The following is a 26,161-nucleotide window of genomic DNA, read 5'->3' as shown; positions in this document are numbered from 1 at the left end:
AATGGCGACTCCGGCAGCTCCTGACTGACGGGCGGCTCTGGCAGCTTCTGACTGACGGGCGGCTCTGGCAGCTCCTGACTGACAGGCGGCTCTGGTAGCTCCGGACAGGAGGGAGGCTCTGGAAGCGCTGGACAGGAGGGAGACTCTGGAAGCGCTAACAGGAGGGAGACTCTGGAAGCGCTGGACAGGATGGAGCACCTGGAGGGAGGACACGGAGAGACTGCCTGGTGCGTGGGGCTGCCACAGGAGGCCTGGTGCGTGTAGGAGGCACCGGATGGACAGTTCCGTGGAGGCGCACTGGAGGTCTCGAGCACCGAGTCTGCACAACCTGTCCTGGCTGGATACTCCCCGTAGCCCGGCAAGTGCTGCGGGGTGGAACATACCGCACTGGGCTGTGCTGGCAAACCGGGGACACCGTGCGTAGGGCTGGTGCCATATAACCTGGGCAGAGGAGACGCACTGGAGACCAGATGCACTGAGCCGGCTTCATTGCTCCTTGCTCGATGCCCACTCTAGCCCTTCCGATACGAGGAGCTGCGATGTAGTGCACCGGGCTATGCCTGCGCACTGGGGACACCGTGCGCCTCACGGCATAACAAGGTGCCTGCCCGGTCCACCTCTCGCCACAGTAAGCACGGGGAGTTGGCTCAGGTCTCCTACCTGACTTAGCCACACTCCCCTTAGCCACACTTAGCCACACTCGGACCAATATGCAGCGTGGTAAGTGTCCATGTTAATTATTTATTAGACTGAACACACAAAACAAAATAACAAAGTGAAAGGAAGAAACTAAACAGTTCTGTCAGGTGAATACACAAAACAGAAAACAACTACCCACAAATCATAATGGGAACACAGGCTACCTAAGTATGGTTCTCAATCAGAGACAACGATTAACAGCTGCCTCTGATGGGGAACCATACCAGGCCAAAAGCAGAAATACAAAACATAGAACAAAAACATTGAATGCCCACCCCAACTCACGCCCTGACCAAACTAAAACAGAGACATAAAAAAGGAACTAAGGTCAGGACGTGACATTAGGAACGTTTACAATTTAGATTTTGCAGTTTAATTGACAGTGAAAATTTCCATACGAAAAAAAAGTTATCCTTTGGGGGCTCAACAGTATTTCTCATATTTAGATGCTATACCTCACTTTTTTTCTGTCAAAGTTCTACCCCTCTAGAAAAGTTTGGGACATTCATTCCATTTAATCAGAGACATCGAAACAGTAGAGACAAAGGTATGAACAAAGAGAAGTCTGGAATAGGACGGATCTGATGATGAAGTGTTGTTGCCACCTACTCAGAGGAACTAAATACTTCTTAAAGATCTGTTCTAGGTCAAAGGTCTACAGTACACTCTGATATTTGCATATTGTCATTTTCAAAGGCCTTTTAGAATCCTCTGGGTGATGACACTTTATTTTTTGACAAAGAATACTGATAAACAACAGCCATGGCACTGCTACCTGCACCTGATGAGAGACCCATTCCCCACAGCATCTTATCAGGTGGCCCTCCAGCCCTCTATTCTGAGCACAGAAACAGTATGTAACCTTAGCAACCATCTGCCTACCTGAGTTAGATTCCACAGTTAGATTTGTTTATTGTTGCAATACCAGAAAATAAAATATACTTTTGAGCCATATAGGGGTCCTTGAAATTATTCTAAGAAAAGAGTGGGTGTAATTTGAACATGTAATGTGATACTTGCAACACATCTGGAGTATCTTTAATTTTACAAATAGAATGCTGTAACTCAACCAAATCCTCTTCTGCAACTGAACCTCTTATTTAAAAGAACCCGAAAGCCATATTTTAATATAATGTTTAAAAATATATATTTACAGTATATAAACACTGAATTAACCAATTAACTTAATCACTTAGGCGAAAATAAATAATGTTCCGACTCATTGCTGTAAAGTACATTTTAAAACCATTGCAGTGCAAAAACATCTATTCCATTAGAAACATCTGGATTGTGCGTTCCATACTGATTTTCCTGCAAGATGCTCATGAAGAAACAAAGGCAAAGAATAACGAAATTGCTGACAAACATGTTTTGGATGAATTTATTATGTTTTGGCAAAATTGTAAACACAACACTGTACTTACTGCGTGCGCATATACTGTACACCACACACCAGTACATAGCTTATTTATCATTACAAACACCAGTTTAGCATATCAAATACAATTCTAAGATTGAGATTACAACGCACTGATGACACAATATCAAAGTGGAAAGATTTCTTGCTCCCAATAATGACAACAAAATCAAATCAGTCCAAAAAATATACACGCTTTCCAGCGTCCAAATAACACTACAAAATCCTATCAGCAAATCCATACACGGTGTAAACAACTAGATAAAGAGTGTTTTGTTATGCCACATTTGTTGTTTCGGCAGTTATGTTTGAGAATGTTGTAATTATCCTTAACAAACAGAATGATGTTCTGCTTTTCAAATACAAAGCAAAACATTAATTATGTTTCAACAGTTTTTGGCAAAATGACAGAAGTATTCTCAACCCATCTCGATGACGTAGGACGAAATGTTCAGTGCTTTTCTTTGAGGCACAGGGTTTAGATGGCACGAATAAAAGACAAGGTAAACTGGGAAGACAGAGAGGGAGAACCAAGACTTTGAAAAAAGCATTGAAAAGAGATCAAGCGTCTGAACGACTGAACGACTGAACGACTGAACAAAACATACGTTTGGAAAGACATTCAGGAATGAAATAGTTGGATAGTGTTAAAAGGCATTTCTATTCATATCCAAGGATCCATTAGAGTCTCAATATGATGCACTTATTTCTCAACAAAAAAAAACGTATTATTAGAGATTTGAAATGTGTCCATATTTGTGTAATAAAACGTAATAGTCTGCCGACCACTGGGATTGGAGATGACATACTGTAGAATAGCCGTGGGACCTATACGTGTACGACATGAACCGGATGATGACTAAATCTGTGGCACTGAAACTATCTATATTAAAATGCTGCAGACCTTACTCATCTATACATGTATTGATGGCTACTCACTAGCAATGACTGAAACTACAGTGTTATTCTCATTACAGGATAAAGAATGTGCACATAATCCACTTTAATTCAGGATGTGTGATTTGAAAGAGACTCAGCCTAGGTTGGGCTGGGACCATGACTCATAATGAGGTGTCGATGTGTAGACAGCGGATGAGCCACTCTTTCAATAATGCAACAACTTGAACTCATTTTCACAGAGCTGGGTTGGCTGAACCACTTTGAAGGCCAGCATCCTAATATTCCCACTTCCCCAAACATTGTTAAGGGATCATTTACAACGGCTATTTATCCGGATATTAACCCAAACATTTAACATCTATGGGCATTTAACCTGTGTACTCTCAAACCACAGTTACCCCATTCCTTCCAACTGTCTTACATGTGGCCCAGAACATTAACATGTATCTCTTGGCAAAGTGGAGATACAACTATATCAACATGTCCTGTGCTCTGAGCAGGGGCTTTTATGCAGAACAAATGGCAGTGCTTTACAGTGTTGTCCCTGGACTGCAGGGAGGACAGATCATTGCTATTTCACATCTGATTTTTAGGGCTTTGAAACTGAATGATGAGAAGAGCTCTGTAAGCAGCATCATACCTAAAAGCACTTCTAAAAATGTATTTGTGGCATCCCTTAAAGGCAGTCAGTTCTCTCTCTCTCTCGCTCTCTCTGAACAGCATGTTATTCCTCTTTCCCTCTGAGCTTAACAACAGAAGTGTACCTAATGAAATTCACTAACAAGAGCAGAGGAGACCTGCAGTGATCCCTGGAAGCGGTCCATACCTCTCTATCACATGTTGATGATGGTTTTTGGGAATATGCAACAGTCAAAAATCCAGAATCCTAAATGTATATAGTATTATTGGCCAGAATCGTTTCATTCTACAATAGGGGATAGTGCTTATTCAAGGGTAATGAGATGGATGACTTTTCCATTCCAATGCATCCTGCAATACCCATCAAGGGCTTGATATGTTACCAAAATGTGTTTGAATTGGTGAATGACTAATACTCACTTCCTCATGTGAAAACAGGCTTGTTTTATCTACAGCACTGTGTGATTCATTTCTGCCTCAGTCATCTCAGTTGGCCCAGGAGTGGACTTGATCTCATTTTGCACAGATGTGGACTTGATTTCACTTTGCCCAGTTGTGGACTTGATCTCGTTCTGCCCAGGTGTGGATTTTATCTCATTTTGTCCAGGTGTGGATTTGATCACATTCAGCCCAAGTGTAGATTTGATCTCATTTTGCCTAGGCGTGAATATGATCTCAGTTTGCCCAGATGTAGAGTTGATCTCAGTTTGTTGAGGTGTTGATTTGATCTCACCACAGCTTGTGTCTTTTCTATCTTCCTTCAGGTGATCCAGATCCTTCTTCTCTTTGGCTGGGGAGGTGTCTTTGCTCTGCCACTCTGTCACTGTGTCAGTGCAGGTCACTCTCCTGGCCCCCTGTTTGGTCCCGTTGCTGGTCTGCTGTGGGGTGCGTGGGTCCCTGGCCATGCTGTAGCCGCTCTGGATCATGGAGAGGGTGCGGTGGTGGGCCTCCTGGCTCTGGCATCTGTAGAGCCTGCGGAACGCTGAACGGAACTTCTGAGACATCAGGTTGTACACTACGGGGTTGATGGCGCTGTTGGCATACATACAGATCCGACAGAACAGAACAAACCATGCGTCCAGGTAGGGTGTGGCAATGAAGGAGTTAATAAGGACCAAGGTCCGGTAGGGCATCCACAGTAAAGCGAACAGGATCACCACCACTGAGAGCATCTTAGTGACCTGTGAGAGAGACAGGAGAGATTAGATTAGGGGAGATCTAATGCATACTGTATGTTCACTCATTTCACAATAATCCTGGGCTAAGCCATTAACCTTTTAAATCCAATAATTGGATGAACATGCATACATAACCGTTTAAACATATGTGTCAAACTGTCATATTCAGTGGTATTGGAAGCACAGGTAAATACTGTGGTACGTATTACAGTATCATTAATCTGATTCCCTTATCGCACTCAACATTACATTAGAGATTACCTTTAGCACTCCACAATTCAGTGTTTATCTGTGTGAGGGCCTTGTATGAAGCAAACAGACACACTGTGGCCACTCTTAACCAGAGAGTGATTGGCCTTGGCCAGCAGGCATAGTGGATTATGTCAACGAGGCCACAGGGGCCCCCAGTGTCTTAGTGAGAACAGACCCCCATTTCAGAGGTTCGTATATCCTCAGAGAGAGCGAGAGAGAGAGCGAGAGAGAGAGAGAGAGCGAAAGAGAGAGAGAGCGAAAGAGAGAGAGAGAGCGAGAGAGAGCGCCCTGGCTTTGTGACCATGGCGACAACACACAGGCAGACATTCTAGAACCCCGGTGAGACAGATGAAGAACCACCGTAAGACTCCACTGATTAGCCTTATCACTCCCAAACAATGGCACAGGCTGTCTTTTATCCCCTGCTCACCTTTTTGTCTGTACGAATTTTAAACACTTTACTCTCACCAATTCAAAACCTTTTATTAGTCGTCCTACGTTTGATCATGGCAACACAAAAGAGAGGCGGTTGATACTCGTATCATACATGGCCTCTTTAAGCTAAATGCTTTTTGAGATAAGGTTCCCTTGATAAACGACAGTTGATGACAGCAAATTTGAGTGAAATAAAAAAATTGAAGCGTTTAATTGAAGCGGAGAGAGCCATGGAGGTGAAGGCTTTAATTATACAACAGCGAGATAATGACACTGAGGATCACTGTGACATTTTGAATATATTTTCATAACGCATCACCAGCACAGGGAGTTTTAAAGCAGACTGCTGTAGATCACAAACAAAGCTGCTGCAGATCATAGCAGGTTTCAATTAGGTTGAATACAGGAAATATAAAACTTGTAGTGTAGTTGAGGTTTAAAAGGGCTTCTGAAATTTGTAATTTCCACTAAGAAATTTCAGACTTGATGTACGAAAAATGTATTAATCTCTACAAAAATGTCCATCACATTTCCTGTTGCTGCAGAATTATTTTCCTGCGGTAGCAAACTGGTTCAAATTAAGATCCTACGGGAGTTTCATCATAACTTCATCAGATTTTTATCAGCAAATCAAATAGAGGTCTAATAAATAAAAGAGTAACTGTTGGAGAACTGAGACTATAATCATCTGCTGCATTAAGCACACTTCAATGGAAATTACAAATCTTATTATGCAAATATTTTGTCAAATGGAGCTCCTTGAACACTTGAGATTAAGATCTACCCACAATCAAAAACCGATGCACACACACACACACACACACACACACACACACACACACACACACACACACACACACACACACACACACACACACACACACACACACACACACACACACACACACACACACACACACATACACACACACACACAAGGTCATTTAGAGCATCCTGACATGACATATGTTATTTTCTTCACTTTTCTGCCACAGAACTGACAGCTGTTGCAGTACCCCGTGTTCTGTTTTAGTCTATGTTTTCATTTCAGCCTTGAAACATCATTATAGCTGTGGACCTGTGGATAAGACGGAACTGTGGACACTGTATCCCACAGCAGGTGCAATGCACTGGAGAGCCTGGGGAAGTCATTATTTCAGAGGCGAGACCTTTTTGGGTGTGTTTATGTGTATGATTTTACAATCCTGTGTTTTATTTCCCCATTGCAATACATGTAGCCTACAATGCTGCCATACCGAGCAAGCACTAACTGGCTGTGTGATATTCCTCAGCCAAATGTGTCTCATGCAAAGGATTTTGCCAATGCTGACTGATAAACGGGAGTTATTTTCTTCATTCTACAGTATTTCTAGACCTTGAAGGTCTACATCACAGTTTACTTACTGTTTTGTAACATTGTGATTAGATAGCCATTCATATTTTGAATACTACTGTTATGTAGGCAATGTGAAAATAAATAATTACATGAATTTGCCAAGGAAGTGGGTATTACCATACACATGTGTTTGGAAACAATTGATGGGTGAAATCAAAACATACATAGCCTACATACAAATACGGCCTTGCTTACCCTCATATTAAATGGATAAGGGGAATCTGGGCTTCCAGGCATAGTACACAGTGTACAATACTGTAAAGTCTGGAGAGAACACGTATAAAGCTACGGCTAAGGCACTTGGCATTGTGCAACACCACAGACTCAGACCCCCTGAGAAAGCCTTTTACCCCAACAGCTCCAGAAACCATTACAGCTATTTCACCCTTAGGTCAGTCATAACCAAGGTGGGCAGTGCAGTTGACTCTGCAAACAGCAGGCCACTTATCCCAAGTGATTGGAAGAACATGATGCTTTGATGGTATCATGCGCTAATCTGTGGAGATCAGAGAGCAGGGTAAAGATTATGCTGGGGTCAATTGTGACCAAAGCCATTGGATGTCAATTACAGGAGGACAGAAAGGGGGCTCCTTGCTCTATGATGCACGCACCTGTTTCCTGGAGGAGAGCGTGCTCTTCGGGCGGCCCTGACGACCCCCTTTCCCTCCATCTGCTGGTTCTTTGCAGCTCCTGCGGAGCATGGTGGCACCAGAGGAGACCGTGCCCACATCGGGCCGGTTGGGGAGTGGATTGAGGTACAGGATGCGGGCGATGAGGCCGTACAGGACGATGGCCAGGAGCAGAGGGATTACATAGAAGATGGCAAAGTCAATGAGGTAAATGGGGAGGTAGAGGTCACGGGACACCTTGTAGCCACACTGGATGCTGCCGCTCTTCATTACCTGGATGTCCACCAGGAAGAACCACAGCATGCAGTAGACACAGGTGAACACCCACACCCCTGCTATGATCCGCTTGGCCCGGGACACCGTGCACACTGTCTGGGCCCTCATTGGGTGGCAGATAGCAATGTACCTGGAAATGGAGAAGCACAAACAACAGACACTTTGGCTTGTTGTTCTCCAAAGACATTTATACAGCAAATTATTCCAAATAGTTTTTGTTTATGGCTTTGGTTGATGAGGTATAAAGGGGTTACGGTACTTGAGGCATCACTCACCTCTCCACAGTAAAAGCTGTGATAGAGCAGGAGGACACATTGATGCCAAGGTACTGGAGGTAGGTGATGCCAAGGCAGCCAGCATGCCCAAACACCCAGGTACCCGTCAGGCTGTCTGACACATTGGGCAGACCAGCGGCAACCAGCACGGTCAGGTCCGCTATGGCCAGGCTGACCAGGTAGCAGTTAGTGGGCGTACGCATGTGTCTCGTGGTGAGGACCACCAGAACCACCATGATATTACCCACAATGCCAAGTCCACAGACTAGCAGAACCAGAAAAATTGCCACAGTCTTGTACTCCAGAGACTGGGATATGGGATCCCCTGGTCCCACCAAGGAAATGTTGGTTGGGGTGTCCATCCTTGAGCTCACATTTTCTGTCATGTTTGCAGGTGATGAGTTTGTTTCTATGTGAGTAAGATGGAGAGAGGGAAGGACATAGGAACTGGCATGTGTGAGTGTGTGATATGTCAGCGTGGGAATGTAGGAATAAATGTCCCTACACGTGTTCTGTATTTGTTGGTAATGATACTCTTTTAATAGTATACTATGTTCCGTCTGTCTTCAGCCTATTTAATTATTTTGCAGGGTTATAATTTGATTTAATTAATCAAATCAACATGTTGGAGCGAATTTTCCTCTGCCTCTAGCCTTTAAACAAATGAGAATGCCATTGATCCGCCTGAAAATAGAACAATTATTGTAGTTAATTGAAAGAATACTACTATCAAAGTATCTGCCTTGGGAAAGACATGCATAGATAAATGCTGTTTGTTTGAATGTCAACATTAGGAGTAAAACAATTGGCTCAACACATGTTGGTAAAACAAAACATTATAATCCATCTGTACAGATGGTTTCGTTCTCTGCAATAAAAATGACCAACAGGTGACAGTGTTTCCCCTATATTCTTTCCCCTATGTTCTAAAAGCGTGTCTTGGCAGAAATATATATACTGTATAAAGAAATGACATATTTTTGCAGCGGTGGCAACAATTTAGCAACGCTAAATGAATGTAGGGGAAACACTAGGGAGACATTATAAGCTCCCACAGAAAATTATTCAAATGAGGCATTTTAGTTCTGCACAGTATTAGTTAAGCATAACAAATTCCCAAAAAGCATGCCAGCGCTTTCCAGACACTTGACATTTCCAAAATGATTCATTTAGATTGGTAAAGATACAAATGATATTCCAATGTGTGCTTTCATGCATGTGCAACATACAGTATGTTTACTTGAAGCCCAGATAATGCAGATTAATATTCAGTAGAATATAAATGACCTTTTGGGGCCATTTAGCAGCTAATAGTTTCATATATTCAACACAATATCAATACAATTCCACACAAACATCAATACACTCTTTACAAATATCACCCCAAGAACCTCATTGCTTATTTCAAAGACTGTGTTTCAAATCTGCTTTAGGCTTAGTCAGAGTGCAACACATATAGTGAGTGAAAGCCATCTAGTCATCTGTTGCTCTTTTCAGTCTCCTTGCCTTGTAAAATGAGATTGGGCCTCCTCCCCAGAGGATACCTCTAATAAATTGAGGTGGACATGAAATGAAAAGTAATTTAACTGAAGCCCACCATAATTCAGACACCACCATCCCCCCCCCACATCTCACAGTAAACTTAGTTTGACCCATTTCTACATTTTCATTATGTTGGGCTGTTGGTCTGAAGCAATTGAAACATCGCTATGCAGAGATGATTGGAAGAATAATAATTCTGTATTATGGTCAGTATAGGTTATCATCTACCAGCTACAGGCTGTACATTTAATAAACTGTTAAATACACTATAGATGTGTTTGTTTACTAGGTTTGTCTTTAAAAATAGAAGTAAGCCTATTTGCTAGCCACAGATACTTTGCTGTGACTATTACATTTAATGTCTTTAATTTCATTGTTTAATTTCTGCCTATTGATCAACAACACATATCTTTACTGTGTTCTCTGTAGTTTGAACTCTCTGCTGTCACTAGTTGCTCTGATCATCACTGCAGTACACACAATCCAGAATGTCATTATTACACTGGGCTCTGGATTTCTATTGTCTTGTGTTGTGATGGATGCCAAACTTTCATTCTGATTCTGTTGGAAATTATGGTGGTAAATGAAGTCATGTGATGTTATTTAAGCTGTTGGAGATTGGGCATGTTTCCCTATAGCAGCATGGTCATAAATGGAAGAAACATTTTGGAGCTTGTTTGTCAATCTGTCATTCTGTCAGTGTTTTTGTGCCTGCATGTGACAGCAGCATACGAAGCCATCAAATCCAGTAAGAGTTGTTCAAAATATGTGGCTCAGAGAGGCTCATCACAATCTTTTGGGCATCATGGCCTATTGACACTTAAAATGTACAAGTAAATGAACAAAAATGATCTTGTCATATGGATCAGCATAATTATTGAAAACAATTACATTAACTAATCATCAAACTCATTAATCAATATTCAAACTCATAAATCCATATTCAAATTAATTAATCACTGAGGACCTGATAACCCTATATGAGATATATATCATAAAAATTAATCGGCAGCTACAATTTCCCCACTACAGGTCATTTTCAAATTCATCATCATCATGTTGTCTCCAAAAACCCACAATAATACTTCACAGAACCCTGCTGTAGAGGCAACTTCCAGAGATGATTAAGAATTAACGGTGAATTTTGCAGGAAAATTTCAGAGAAGTATTAGGCAAACAATGTGACAATTAATAATGCCTTTAATAACTTTAATCCCTTGCACCTCTCCTGCCCAAATCAATCTCAAAATGTGCGCACCTACCTTATATCCATTCTTGCTAATTGATGCGCATAGACACACTTCCCCAATTTCTCGTTTGTTCAAATTATTTTCAGCTCTGTTATTCACCTTGAACACTGTGCAGTTAAGACTCGTTTCTCTTGTCTAAGAGAATGTACAGTCTTGCAGACCAGCAATGCGCTGACATAGACTATGATGCGCCTTCCCAGCCTCTCCAACGCAGTCCATGCGCTTTCGTCATAGCTCATGTCTCCCACCTTGCGTTGAACCACTGCCACAGCGGTGTTTTTGTTAATCATTAACCCATGGAATCCTAAACTATGCCGTTCTGCATGCAAGAATACAGAATTATATAGATAATTCAGCCAGTCATCAAGGCTACATTTATTTATGTCTGGAGCTTTTCTTACATGGAATGTTCTCTTTTTCTGATAGTAATCACTAGCCTACAATTTACATTATGCCCTGAATTACCACAGTAGGTCTAGGCCTATATCAAAATGACCATAAAAATATTTTACTAGTCCAGGACAAAGTAGGCAATTGTATTGTGTTACCCCCCATCCTCAGAAATCCCCACCTGCACTTCACCTTCACAAGTCCATCACCACCATGTGCCTCCCGCCAGCACCATCCCAATCCTGACACCAATGTAGGCTAACCTTAATTAGGCCAATATTAAAATAAGATATAGAAGATAGGTAAAAAAAAATATATATATATATATATATATACACAATGACACCATAAACAGTGACAGAGTTGTATTTTGTTAAGTTATTGAAGTCATGCTTCATATTGAGCGCACGGTGGCGCCAAAGCCAAATCACTAAACTGACAGTGTCGTATTTTGATGACGTCACAGTAATGGCCGCTCTTAATGTATCGTGTAGGTTTTTTGTTTTCTCATGCATAGCAGATAAATAACCATACAATTATTTATTGTAGAGCGTCAGACATAAAGAAAGAGACTGGGTTATTCTTAACGCCGCAAACCTGTCTTCAAAGAGGTTCAGGTTGGAAAGGTGACTGAAAATATTTCAAGTGTAGCTACTGGTGTTTTTAGAGGGAGGGCTGCATTGTTAATTGAACAGACAAGACACGCATGCTTCGATAGCAGACCAGAAAGCGGTGTTTCGCGTGTGTAAAGTTGCTTTTCAGTTGTATTGGTTGATTGTAACTTTGTTTAAGCGCATTGTGGCTTCTTTTAAAGGCAAATCAGACGTTGACGTTGGTCTCTTGTCTGCTAGAGCCCTGGCAGTTTTCGGGCCTGCTTCACCGGGTAGTTAGCTAGTATTGTAGCTAAGCGCTAACTAGCAAGCTAACGATACGTCTCGTCCTACAGCGCCCAAGTTGCCTCTTGATTTGCTTATCTACTAGATAGCTAGCTACCTATGACATTGTTCTACTGTAAACACAGAGTACCCGAGTTTTAATCTGATGTATTATTAAAGGAAGCGATGATAACCGACCGGCTGAAACAGATAGCTACTATCATTCGCTAACCAGCTAGCTAATGTGTTTCTGACCGACTGTTATTGACCTGCGTGAGGTTGACTCTTTTTGAGATGAGGCGGATGCCTTCTCTCTACATGCATGTATCTGATTACGAAATGTATGTAGTAGCTATAATGTTGATCAGATGGCTAGCACACTTGGATATATTGTATCGAGAAATAGATAGCTGGCAGTAGTCAAATGGCTCCCATAATGATATTTAGTTACTAGCTGGTTAGTAAATCCTCCTTCAAAATTATTGTAACTAGTTACTTCAAAAAGTAGATGGTGTGTTTATGGTATGTACCAAAATGTGTATATTGCCCATATACGTTTTTTTTGTGTATTAAAGAAATGTATTCTAATTTTAAATAGACACTTATATAATCAAATATGTTACTCTATTTTAGTGGATCATTATCCAATGGACACCCCTGAGAGCCCCACCCAGTCCCCTGAAAGCCCCAACCAGTCCCCTGAAAGCCCCAACCAGTCACCCCAGTCCCCAGAGGAAGAGGAGAAGGGCATTTCTGACAGCGAGTTCCTGGCATCCCCCGAGGAGGAGGACAGGCTGCTCTCCGACAGCGAGCTGCTGAATGATGAAGAAAATGACGAGTTAGATGAAGAGGGTGGTGGAGGTGGGGACTCTGAGCTGGATGATGACAGAGATGAGGGGGTAGTTCAGGAGCGTATCTCTGACCCAGAGGATGATGAAGCGGGTGGAGACGGTAGAAGGGATAGCCATACTGGTTTAGAACAGGAGCAGGAGGAGTCAGTGGGGATGGTGATGATGGGACAGGTGAGCCAATCAGCTGATGAGGATGAAGAGGAGGACCAGGTCAGCCAAACTCCTAAGTCCCCTGATTCTGAGCCAGAGCAGGAGAGGTCCAGATATGAGAAGGAAGAAGAGCGGGGTGAAGGAGGGGAACCATCAGCCAAGCTGGCAGCAGAGACGGCAGAGGTAGACGATGAAGATGAGGAAGAGGGGCGGAGGAGGAGGAGGAGAGTGGTCGTGGTGAATGAGATGGAGTCGTCTGTGTCCAGAGAGCTTGATGAACATGAGCTGGACTATGACGAGGAGGTTCCTGAGGAGCCCAATGTTCTAGCGCCTGATGAGGAGGTGGAGAAAGGACCTGGAGATGGGGTGGAAGAGAAAGAGGACAAGAGCATCAAAAAGAAAGAGAAAATACCAATCCTTCCTCCATCCCCGAAAGACAGTCCACCTAAGAAGCTTGAAGAGTCCAGGGCTCAGGAGAGAGGAAGGAGAGATTCCTTTCGTGACAAAAAGAAGGATGAGGATGATGGCGAGATTGATGAGGGAGAGATAGATGTAAGTAATGTAAATGGGGTTTACAGTGCCTTCAGAAAGTATTCTTACCCCTTGACTTATTCCACATTGTGTTGCAGCCTGAATTCAAAATTAATTAGATTCATAATTTTTCTCACCCATCTACACACAATACCCCAGGATGACAAAATGAAAACATCTTTTTAGACATTTTTGCTAATAATTAAATATCTAATTTACATAACAATTGACACCCCTGAGTCAATACTTTTTAGAAGCACCTTTGACAGTGATTACCGCTGTGACTATTTCTGGATAAGTCTCTAAGAGCTTTGCACACCTGGATTGTACAATATTTGCACATGATTATTTTAGAAAATTCTTCAAGCTCTGTCAAATTTGTTGGTGATCATTGCTAGACAACTATTTCCAAGTCTTGCCATAGACTTTCAAGCAGATTTAAGTCAAAACTGTAACTAGGCCACTCAGGAACATTCAATGTCTTCCTGGTAAGCAACTCCAGTGTATAATTGGCCTTATGTTTTAGGTTATTGTCCAGCTGAATGGTGAATTAATCTCCCAGTGTCTGGTGGAAAGCAGACTGATCCAGGTTTTCTGCTACGATTTTGCCTGTGCTTAGCTCTATACCGTTTATTTTTATCCTAAAAACGTACTAATCCTTGCCGATGACAAGCATACCCATAACATGATGCAGCCACCACCATGCTGTAAAATAGAGTGGTACGTAGTGATGTGTTGGGTAGGATTTGCCCCAAACATAGTGCTTTGTGTTCAGGACATAACATACCTTTGCCACCTTTTTTTCTCTTTTTCTTAGTGCCTTGTTGCAAACAGGATGCATGTTTTGAAATATTTGTAGTCTGTACAGGCTTCCTTCTTTTCACTCTGTCTTTTTAGGTTAGAATTGTGGAGTAACTACAATGTTGTTGGTCCATCCTCAGTTTTCTCCTATCACAGCCATTAAACTCTGTGACTGCTTTAAAGTCATCTTTGGCCTCATGGTGAAATCCCTGAGCGGTTTCCTTCCTCTCTGGCAACTGAGTTAGGAAGGACACCTGTATCTCTGGGTGTATTGGTACACCATCCAAAGTATAATTAATAACTTCACCATCCTCAAAGGGATAGTCAATGTCATCTTTTTTATTTATACCATTGTACCAATAGGTGCCCTTCTTTGCGAGATATTGGAAAACCTCCCTGGTCTTTGTGGTTGCTCAATTGAGGGACCTTACCGATAAGTGTGTGTGTGAGGTACAGAGATGAGGTAGTCATTCAAAAACAATTGTAAACAATATTATTGCACACAGACTAAGTCCATGCAACTTATGTGACTTGTTAAGCATATTTTTACTCCTGAACTTATTTAGGCTTGCCATACTTATTGACTCAAGACGTTTCTGCTTTTAATATGTAATTCATTCTTAAATATTTCTAAAAACATAATTCTACTTTAACGTTATGAGGTATTGTTTGTAGGCCAGTGACACAAAATCTCAATTTAATAAATGTTAAATTCTCTAACACAACAAAATGTGGAAAAAGTCAAGGGGTGTGAATACTTTCTGAAGGCACTGTATATCCTGTCTCGGTCTTCAATCTGTATTGTTGTAATTTTCATTGAGAGTGATTTTGTTTTTGCGTATACAGGGCTTCTCACACTAACATGAGGGAGGGAATCAAAACGGTAGATCAGATCAAGTACAGGACTGCAAAGTCAGAACCAATGTAACAATACAATAAACTTGCCATGCAATACAATTTATACCCTGTTCCAGTGTCATAATAATGTTACAGCAGTTACACACATGGGTAAGTAGATTGATATTTAGCCTGGGTTCTGTTTCCTTTGTGCAGGATGATGACCTAGAGGAGGGAGAGGTGAAGGACCCCATGGACAGGAAGATCAGACCCAGGCCCATCTGTCGCTTCTTTTTGAAAGGTACCTCAACATACTCTCCTGTGCACCACATGTGTACAGCACTCGTCTTAATTATGACGAAGCTACGCTGTGCAAACATTGCGTGTGCAACTAGAGCATTCGATTCTACACCAAAGACGTATCATGATGAAGATAGTGTAAGCTACTTTATCATTAACACAAACCTTGCATTTTGTTGCTTCACTGATGTGCTGCTTCTCTAGCCTGTGAAGCATGTCTCTTGTTGTTGAAACTTGTTCAGTGAGGCAGTGATATTAAAAACACTGGTTTCAGACAGCAGGGGGAAGCATTGTACTTCATATCTTACATAAAGATAATGTGGTAATGGAATAGCATTAGGAGCTAAACCACATACACTGATGATTGATGTCAATTTACATCCAACCACAATTTTCTTCAAAGTATTTGTATTCAATGAACATATGCTTTTTCCAATTCCCATTTATCTGTTATCACAAAATGATACCAAATTTTCTGTTTTTCTTTCCCAGGTAACTGCACCTGGGGTATGAATTGTAGGTTCATCCATCCAGGGGTCAATGACAAGGGCAACTACTCTCTCATCTCCAAGCCAGACCCCTTCTCTCCCAACGGGGCACCACCTGGAGCACCCCACCCTCTCATGCCAGGCAATAACCCCTGGGTATGCACCACCCCTGACCTCTCACTGCCGCTGCATGGCTGTATGATTTGAAGAGTGTGTGTATGTAGGCTACGTGTGTAAATGTGTTGTATTTATGTCTTTTGCGGCCTTTTACCTCTGTCTCAGGGTGGACCTGCTGTTGAGGAACTCCCTCCACCCCCTCCTCCAGTGGAGCCTCCTGTGGAGAGTGCCTGGGAGAGGGGTCTGAGACACGCCAAAGAGGTACAACACCCTCTCAGCTCTCACAAGCTAAATGTACTCCTCTTCTGTATATGTTATGTTTCAGCACCAACTGATTTCGTGTTTGATACTTTTTTGATTAACATGTTTTCTGAGAGGTTCCCATGCTACATTTGGCTCAAGAAGCCTCTTTATACTAATCAGTGTGTGTGTGTAACCACCTTATGGTGGTTTCAGTCAGTAGACTATGATTCATTAGTGGACTTTCCATGTACATGTTGCCCTATTCCTCTAGGTGTTGAAGAAAGCCACCATACGCAAAGAGCAGGAGCCAGACTTTGAGGAGAAACGCTTTAACGTGACCATTGGAGAGGATGAGAGAGACTTTGACAAAGAGAACGACTTCTTCAGGGAACGCAGCTACCGCATCACCAGAGAAATCAGAGACCCAGGGTAAGCTCAACAGCTCTAGTCAAAAGAGAGACCTAAAGTGAGTGCAAAATATCTTGCCTGTGGATGTTTTTAGACTACGTCTCATATTTAATACATTTATTGCCTTTCCCCTTAGTGACGTGGAGTTCAGAGACCCAGTCTATCCGTAAGTACAGTGGAGGGGAAATAGCAGCATCCTCTTTTCACGCAGCTCTTATCTTTACTTTCTCTTCCCAAACAACTCCTGCCATCAGCCGCACATGGCCCTGCCATCAACCGAACATGGCCCTGAATTAATTGTCTTTGATACAAATATGTGATACAGAGACTCATAAAGATACTCATAGAGCATGTAGCTGCACAACCATATGAAACAAAGATCTTATTTCCGATTCATCTATATACTTTGATTTCCCCTTGCATGTTTGGGATCTCTTTTCAGTAACGACCCTTATGCTGATCCCTACTATGACTACGAAATGGAGGCCTTTTGGAGAGGGGGACAGTATGAGAACTTCAGAGTGCAGTACACAGAGACCCCTCTGCCCTACCACTACAGTGTGAGTACACTCAAAGAGATGTCCACCCCTTAAGGACTACACGCCTTACAAACACTAATACGCACAGATATTAACTTTATTAATACAAAGAGATATGAACTTTATTACGCATAGGCCTATTGATTAAAGATGATCTTGAAGGAACCATTAAAGGAGCCTTGCTGTAGGACCATGACCGAGTGTTCACAAATCCACCTGTGTGAATGCCAGGAGCGTGAACGAGAGCGGGATCCGCGGGAGCGCCACCGCGAGCGAGAGCGGGACCACCGCGAGCGAGAACGCCGGCAGAGAGAACGCGAGAGGGAAAGAGAGAGGGAGCGAGAGAAGGAGAGGATGCGCCGAAAGGAGGAGTGGGAGAGGGATCGCATGAAGCGTGATGAGAAGGAGAGGCCTGTCAGGGAGCGGCCTCCACGGGAACCTCAGGAGAAGGAGGGCGAGGACAAGCACCCTAAAGGTTCCCCCAGGTCCCCCACTGACACCAACATGCTCCCCAAGTGAGTAGCATATGCTCTACTATCGTGTTCTCTGGACAAAGCAGTTAACACACCTCAGTGAGAGACCCTCACTTGACTAGGGTTAGATATAGTACACACCTCTTATGGAAGTTTGGGGTTTTCTCTCAGACTCTCATGGCTGTAAACACGACACCTGCTGTGGCTGGCCATAAACATCTGCCCTGCTGCAGCAAAGCTCAGTGAACATTTACAGTTCAGTTGACCAGGGTCTGGTCATAGAGCACTCATCTTTTGACATCCAATGTAGATCGTTTTGTATCTGACTGGGATATTAACATAAACCTGTTGCAAAATATTTTGACATGATTTAGACCAGGGCTGCCCAACCCTCTACCTGGAGATCTACTGTCCTGTAGGTTTTCAGTCCAACCCTAATTTAGCATATCTGATTCAGCTCGTTAAGGTCTTGTTGAGCAGCTAATTAGTAGGTGTGTTAATTTAGTAGGTGTTAATTTAGGATTGGACTGACCCCACAGGACGGTAGATCTCCAGGAAGAGGGCTGGGCAGCCCTGATTTAGACATTGGCTGATGTAGACTTTGCACTTTTGACTCCCCCTTCGATAGAGCTAGGGGATATGGGGGAAAGATTAATATTGCGATAAATTTCCTGAATTGATGCAATAATGATAAATGGAACGTTAAGTTCCAAATGATCCTTTAAACTACTGCTACTGGTTAGATGATTGTATTCATTCATTCACACAATTCACACATAATAGCAAACATATTACATTTTTCTAGTATAGGACGATATCATCAAAATGCTTGAGATAAGAGATCGGTATGGTTGGTGTCGATCATTTTCGGTTTATCATCCCAGCGCTACCCTCCACTCCCTAAGTTGTGTATAGTAGTGACGCTGTTACATGATCAGTTTTCACTGAGCAGTGACGATTAACAGATTGCACATGTACTAGTGTTTTCCCTATATTAATTTAGCAGCAGCAGCCGCCACTCCCAAACTCCTCAAAATTATGATACAAAAATTAAATAACAAAACTTAATTTTGCGATGGTAAGATGTTTTCAGTGTAAACTTAAACGACTAAAACCAGATATAAAGTATGTAGAAAATGTAATGGAGCAATATATTTTTAAATAAGAAAAATTAGACGGTCAGGGAAAATAAAATACAAAAAATGTCATGGCATGGGGCCCCCATTGATTTAGTTATGTTTGAGTCAATCAGATAGCTTAAGACATGGCGAAATGTGTAGAATTGCAGGAAATTAGCTTTGAAATAGCAAAAAAAAATCTCTGCGGTTAAGAGGTCCTCTAAAATTTTGGGTCAGAAGCGGCACCATTGGCTACACCCAGTATCCCCACCTAACGTTGCCACCACAGCAAAAAATATATACACTACTGTTCAAAAGTTTGGGGTCACTTAGAAATGTCCTTGTTTTTGAAAGAAAAGCCCCCCAAAAAAGTCAATTTAAAATAATATCAAATTGATCAGAAATACAGTGTAGACATTGTTAATGTTGTAAATGACTATTGTAGTTGGAAAAGGCTCATTTTTAATGGAATATCTACAGGCGTACAGAGGCCCATTATCAGCAACCATGTGTTCCAATGGCACGTTGAGTAACCTAATCCAAGTTAATCATTTTAAAAGGCTAATTGATCATTATAAAAGCATTTTGCAATTATGTTAGCACAGCTGAAAACTTTTGTTCTGATTAAAGAAGCAAAAAACTGGCCTTCTTTAGACTAGTTGAGTATCTGGAGCATCAGCATTTGTGGGTTCGATTACAGGCTCAAAATGGCCAGAAACAAAACTTTTTTTCTGGAACTCATCAGTCTTTTCTTGTTTTGAGAAATGAAGGCTATTCCATGTGATAAATTGCCAAGAAACGGAAGATCTCGTACAACGCTGTGTACTACTCCTTCACAGAACAGCGCAAACTGTCTCTAACCAGAATAGAAAGAGGAGTGGGAGGCCCCGGTACACAACTGAGCAAGAGGACAAGTACATTAGTGTGTAGTTTGAGAAACAGATGCCTCACAAGTCACCTGGCAGCTTCATGAAATAGTACCCGCAAAACACCAGTCTCAAGGTCAACAGTGAAGAGGCGACTCTGGGATGCTGGCCTTCTAGGCAGAGATGGCTTTCTCTTTGCAAATCTCAGACTTGCCAATAAAAAATAAAAGATTAAGATGGGCAGAAGAACACAGAGACAGCTTTCAAGCCCTGCCACATCCGACAATCGTCAGATCCAGTGTAGTAGGTTTCAATCTTAATCCTGTATTGACACTTTGCTTGTTTGGTGGTTTGTTTGTTCATAGCGGGATTTCTTAAAAGCGTACAGATTAGTCTCCCGCTCCTTGAAAGCAGCAGCTCTAGCTTTTAGCTCTATGCGGATGCTGCCTGTAATCCATGGCTTCTGGTTGGGATATGTACGTATGGTCACCGTGGGGACTACGTTGTCGAAGCACTTATTGATGAAGCCAGTCACTGAGGTGGGCTATTCCTCAGTGCCAGTGGATGAATCCCGGAACATATTCCAGTCTGTGCCAGCAAAACAGTCCTGTAGCGTAGCATCCGTGTCATCTGACCACTTCCGTATTGAGCGAGTCATTGGTATTTCCTGCTTTAGTTTTTGCTTGTAAGCAGGAATCAGGAGGATAGAATTATGGACAGATTTGCCAAATGGAGGGAGGGGGGAGAGCTTTGAATACATCTCTGTGTGTAGAGTAAAGGTGGTCTAGAGTGTATTAAAATAAATATATATATTAAATAAACATTCTCTCTGGTTGCACATGTGAAGGTAGAATGTAAAACAGATTTTTCCCTGCATTAACGTCTCCGGCCCCTAGGAGATCCGCTTCTGGGTGAGTATTTTCTTGTTTGCTTGTGGCCTTAGAGTTGGTTGAATGCGGTCTTAGTGCCAGCTTCGTTCTGTGGTGGTAAATAGACGGCTACAAATAATATAGCTGAGAACTCTCTTGTTAGATAGTGTGGTCTACAATTTATCATAAGGTATTCTGCCTCACACGAGCAATACCTCTAGGCTTCTTTAATATTAGACATACAGTAGCCTATACAGTGTCATTAAGACACCAGTCCCTTCGCTGATTGAGCTGAGGTTAAAGGCTGCGATGTCTCAGCGTAGCTCCGTCCTGATTTTTTTTCCCCTCCAATCTTAACTTGTCTAGTACAGCTAAATTAGGGCCAGATCGTGTAGTGTACGTCCGGCTTAAGTTTTGTACACTGAGCAGTGACTATCAGGTTGTATGCACTGAGATGTCCACATATTATACTTGTGTTTGTGTAATAGTCTCAAGTGCAATACTTTCTCAAGTATATCCTTCCGTCAGTTGGCTCAGCTTGGAAGTTTAGCTGAGCTGTGCACCCCCGCCCACCTTCACCTATGGCCACTGATGTTTGGGAAAGTTTCCCATGATGTAACCTTGCTGTCCCGTCTGTTGGGGAGCTAAGTTAACAGAGCTGTCAGCACCTAAAGATAACAGGGAGCTGGAAGGCAGCTACTGGTCTGACTCCACACTACTTCCATATCATTTGTGAGGCACATGGCTAGAAAATGTATTCATGTATGACTGCAAGACGCTGGAATGTATTTGGTTTCTGTGTCTACCTGATGGGAATCCTCCAAATTATAATGTCACAGGTAGGGCTGACCCTATTTAGTCTACTGTTGATTGCTTGGTCGATTAGCTGTCGGTCGACTGAGATTTTTTTTAGTCGGAGTGGCATATATATAAAATAAAATAAATGGCACATGAGACACCTGTTTTATTCACACCTGTCTGAGTGGATTAATCCATTGCAGAGGCCGTGGGGGTGGCACACCAGTATCGCCAGTAGTACATTTACCATTACCATCATTTGTAATCTACAATGTTTGTTTGGTTACGGTAATTTCTGTTAATGCATTGAATATATTATTATTATTACAGTCTAACCTTTGTCATTGTAGGAGTGGACACGTTGTTTGCTGAGCACACAACCTAGGCACACTTGTGAGGAAAACGTTTTGGTTTATTTAATTTAATTACGACTTGTCAATTTATTGTCTATTGTTTGGAGCACTCCTGTCAATCCTGAGTTAGGACGCGCACCTGATTACGCTTAAACTGGGCCTAGGTTACCTGGCTGGCATGCAAATGTAGGCTTATTAATGTGCACATTTGGGTATCTGACACGATTTATGATTGTCTTAACTCAACATCACTGGAGTTTCTCAAATTGTTTTTCTTCACCTCAAAATGCAAGTAAACAAAGTCTGTTTTTACATCCATTGAGAATGACAATAGTTTCTCAATGTAGCCTATTTGAAAAAAATGTCAACCTGATTCCTACTTATCCCTTGCGCAAATGGCTTACAGCTGTGTCTGTCTGTCTGGAGCTCATTGACTCCGGTAACTGAGGGCCCACAATATTTTAGACAATGTTGCAAGTTTTCAAGTGCCTTCAGGCCTGATCCAAGCTAGTAATTGATAGTGTTTCAAGTTAGTTGCAGACTGGCCATACATTGCCAATGGGATTTATAGGATATTTGTTTTTATCAGGATATTTTCTACCTGCGGACTGCAATGTTTTTTTGTGATGGCTTTATGTAGGCTATTTTTACATATTGGCAATAGAAGTTACTTTAAGATTAGTCTAATTTTCATTGTGAGTTTTTATTAACCACGACATTGGTTTTGAGATAGGAAGACTTTATTATAAATTAAATTAAACTGTTCCACAAAAATGTGTGTATAAAATCATAACTGGCATGCATAGAAATGGTACGATAACTTGGCACTCCAAATGGAAAAGGTTGCCGACCGCTGGTGTAGCCTATTGCTGGAAACTTCAGGGGCATAATGGCAGAATCTGTAAAGGCCAGCGGCACCGGGCAGCGGGAGGAGGAGGCTCTGGTTGGGAACAGGTTTTTTTTCTTCTGGTGAGGCATGTTTTAAAACGTTGACCAATCAATTGGTTGAAAGAACCGACGACTCTGTCAACCAAGATTTATTTTTTTGTCAGGGACAGCCCTAGTCACAAGCAAGATGATGGTTCCCTGATCTTCATTCCAAACTGCATTGTTTGAATCTTTCCACCCACTATCTAGAACGTTGACACATTTTTCCTTTCTGAGATTCATTTCATCTATTGTTTATAATTTGCTCACGTTTGTGACCACCAATTGAAATCAAAGTTTTCTTAGACTGGCTCAACTGGCGTTTGTGTTTTGCTGTCATATTCGTGATGTAAATTCTTAGGCAGGGCAACCTGTTGGTTAAAAGGAGTTTGGCATTTGTTTTCCTGTATACAAGTTTTGAGACTTTGGCCTGTTAAGTCATAACCCTGGTTGAGTTTCATTGTGGTCTCCTTTGCCAGTTTGTAGCATAGCATGTGGACAGAGCATTGATTGACTCATTCACTCAGGAAGTAATGTATTTTTTCCACTGTTTTCTTTCTCAATGACAGGAGTGCCTAGTTTCTGGGTTTGTTTGGAAAGGGTGGCGAGGGAGGAGTTTTGCATACGAAACATGATGCAACTTGCCCATCCCGTCCATGTCAGACATGTAGTATCTGTTAATATTATTAGTATTATTGAGTGTCCCATGTTCCGTGCAGTGTCTCATTGAGAGTGGCCATGTTCCGTGCAGTGTCTCATTGAGAGTGGCCATGTTCCGTGCAGTGTCTCATTGAGAGTGGCCATGTTCCGTGCAGTGTCTCATTGAGAGTGGCCATGTTCCGTGCAGTGTCTCATTGAGAGTGGCCATGTTCCGTGCAGTGTCTCATTGAGAGTGGCCATGTTCCGTGCAGTGTCTCATTGAGAGTGGCCATGTTCCGTGCAGTGTCTCATTGAGAGTGGCCATGTTCCGTGCAGTGTCTCATTGAGAGTGGCCATGTTCCGTGCAGTGTCTCATTGAGAGTGGCCATGTTCCGTGCAGTGTCTCATTGAGAGTGGCCATGTTCCGTGCAGTGTCTCATTGAGAGTGGCCATGTTCCGTGCAGTGTCTCATTGAGAGTGGCCATGTTCCGTGCAGTGTCTCATTGAGAGTGGCCATGTTCCGTGCAGTGTCTCATTGAGAGTGGCCATGTTCCGTGCAGTGTCTCATTGAGAGTGGCCATGTTCAGTGCAGTGTCTCATTGAGAGTGGCCATGTTCCGTGCAGTGTCTCATTGAGAGTGGCCATGTTCCGTGCAGTGTCTCATTGAGAGTGGCCATGTTCCGTGCAGTGTCTCATTGAGAGTCTCATTGTCTTGGACATCTAAATCAGGGCCAAATCATGTAGTGTTCGCCCGGCTTAAGTCGTTAACAGTGTGTGACAGCGACACTACTGTATTCACTGAGCGGTGACTAATATCATCTTGCATGCACTGAGACGCCCACAGAGTATAGACGTGCCTGTTTTCCCTCAGTGTTTGTGTCATTGACCCAAGTGTAATACTTCCTCCTTAAGTCCTTTCTTCCATCAGTTGGCTCAGCTTGGAAGTTTCGCTGAGCTATGCACCCCCCCACCTCACTCATTGCCACTGATGTTTGGGAAAGATTCCCATGATGTAACCTTGCTGTGCCGTCTCAGTTGAGGCACTAAGTTAACAGAGCTGGTTTATTATATCATCCACAGCATAATGATTCACTTAAATATTTATTCAATTTCCGGTTTGTTATTGCCAAATCTTAGTTCTGAACTAATTTAGGCTTACCTAAACAAAGGTGGTGAATACTTAAGCAACAACTATTTTAGTTATTGAATTTGTGTTGATTTGTAAAAATGTGTAGAATTATTTTCACATTGACTTTTATGGAGTTTTTTTTTGTGTACAGTACCAGTCAAATGCTTGGACACACCTACTCATTCAAGGGTTTTTCAATATTTGTGCTATTTTCTACATTGTAGAATAATAGTGACGGTATCAGAACTATGAAGTAACATGTGGAATCATGTAGTAACCAAATAAGTGGTTCCCTTTGCCTTGATGACAGCTTTGCACACTTTTAGCATTCCCTCAACCAGCTTCACCTGGAATGCTTTTCCAACAGTCGTGAAGGAGTTCCAACATATACTGAGCACTTGTTGACTGCTTTTCCTTCCCTCTGCGGTCCAACTCATCCCAAACCATCTCATTTGGGTTGAGGTTGGGGGATTGTGGAGGCCAGGTCAAATAGCCCTTCCACAGCCTGGAAGTGTGTTGGGTCATTGTCCTATTGAAAAACAAATAATAGTCCCACTAACCGCAAACCAGATGGGACGGCGTATCGCTGCAGAATGCTGTGATAGCCATCCTGGTTAAGTGTGCCTTGAATTCTAAATGAATCACTGACAGTGTCACCAGCAAAGCACCATCACACCACCTCCTCCATGCTTCATGGTGGAATCCAACATTTTAAAAGGCACTCGCATATCTGAGCTATCTTTTTGGCAGGTGCTTGGTAACAGTTGAATAAAATGGGGGGGGGACCCGCACACTGCTCTTGATAGTTTCACTGCTCTTTAATAAGCTTTACGTACCGAGCTCTGACGAAGCCGTGAGGCTGATGCGTAAAGCTTATTAAAGAGCAGTGTGCCGGTTCCTTCTTTGTTCTCATGGTGGGAACTAGGGCTGGGCGATATGGTCAAAATCTCATATCCCGATTATAGGTCATTTCATATCCTGATAACGATACATATCACGATATAGCACATTTTTCTGTAAATTCAATGAATAAATAGTTTATATAAAATGACCACATGTAAAGGCCTATTTCTTGTTACATTTTGAATTATACTCAACAAATAAAAAGGTACTTACTCGTATTTTATTATTTTTTCTATATAGAACATGTGCGGATTTTCAATTTAAGCATTTAACAAAATATAAAATATGACTGTATAAAATCTAAAAAGGTACATAGAAAACACTTAAACTATAGTTGCAAACCATATAAATACTGGCATGGGTTTCTTGCCTGTTTTGCATGTTATTTTGGCCTCAATTTATCAGGCAGCATCCTCATAGAGCTAAAAGCTAGAACTGCTGCTTTCAAGGAGCGGGAGACTAATCCGTACGCTTTTAAGAAATCCCGCTATGAACAAACAAACCACCAAACAAGCAAAGTGTCAATACAGGATTAAGATTGAAACCGACTACACTGGATCTGACGATTGTCGGATGTGGCAGGGCTTGAAAGCTGTCTCTGTTCTTCTGCCCATCTTAATATTTTATTTTTTATTGGCAAGTCTGAGATTTGCAAAGAGAAAGCCATC

General features: G+C 42.2%; 2 protein-coding genes across 6 annotated transcripts in view; one reads left to right on the top strand and one right to left on the bottom strand.

Moving 5' to 3' along the window:
• Nucleotides 1-2,119: 2,119 nt before the first annotated feature.
• On the bottom strand, nt 2,120-8,482 carry LOC135525291 (thyrotropin-releasing hormone receptor-like). The gene is made up of 3 exons (XM_064953000.1): nt 8,097-8,482; nt 7,528-7,951; nt 2,120-4,836 (listed from the first exon to the last, which is right to left on the bottom strand). Exons 1-3 carry the CDS (start codon nt 8,480-8,482, stop codon nt 4,105-4,107), a joined length of 1,542 nt encoding a protein of 513 aa, XP_064809072.1. The 3' UTR covers nt 2,120-4,104.
• A 3,251-nt stretch (nt 8,483-11,733) lies between these two features.
• LOC135524464 (zinc finger CCCH domain-containing protein 18-like) overlaps nt 11,734-26,161 on the top strand; it is a 29,738-nt gene continuing 15,310 nt past the window's right edge. For 4 of the 5 annotated variants that reach the window (XM_064952018.1, XM_064952016.1, XM_064952015.1 and 1 more), the window contains exons 1-9: nt 11,734-11,904; nt 12,787-13,706; nt 15,540-15,624; nt 16,116-16,267; nt 16,394-16,489; nt 16,743-16,900; nt 17,016-17,045; nt 17,322-17,439; nt 17,650-17,933. In XM_064952018.1, coding sequence (XP_064808090.1) covers nt 12,801-13,706; nt 15,540-15,624; nt 16,116-16,267; nt 16,394-16,489; nt 16,743-16,900; nt 17,016-17,045; nt 17,322-17,439; nt 17,650-17,933 — 1,829 coding nt within the window. In that variant the 5' untranslated portion in view covers nt 11,734-11,904; nt 12,787-12,800. Of the gene's footprint in view, nt 11,905-11,967; nt 12,676-12,786; nt 13,707-15,539; nt 15,625-16,115; nt 16,268-16,393; nt 16,490-16,742; nt 16,901-17,015; nt 17,046-17,321; nt 17,440-17,649; nt 17,934-26,161 lie in introns of those variants that run through there. The other variant, XM_064952014.1, reaches the window with a different exon arrangement.

The sequence above is a fragment of the Oncorhynchus masou genome, chromosome 31 (genome assembly GCF_036934945.1).
Source record: "Oncorhynchus masou masou isolate Uvic2021 chromosome 31, UVic_Omas_1.1, whole genome shotgun sequence".
Classification (NCBI taxonomy): Eukaryota; Metazoa; Chordata; class Actinopteri; order Salmoniformes; family Salmonidae; genus Oncorhynchus; species Oncorhynchus masou.
The sequence above is the reverse complement of the archived record's forward strand: the minus strand, read 5'-3'. Positions and strand labels throughout refer to the sequence as shown.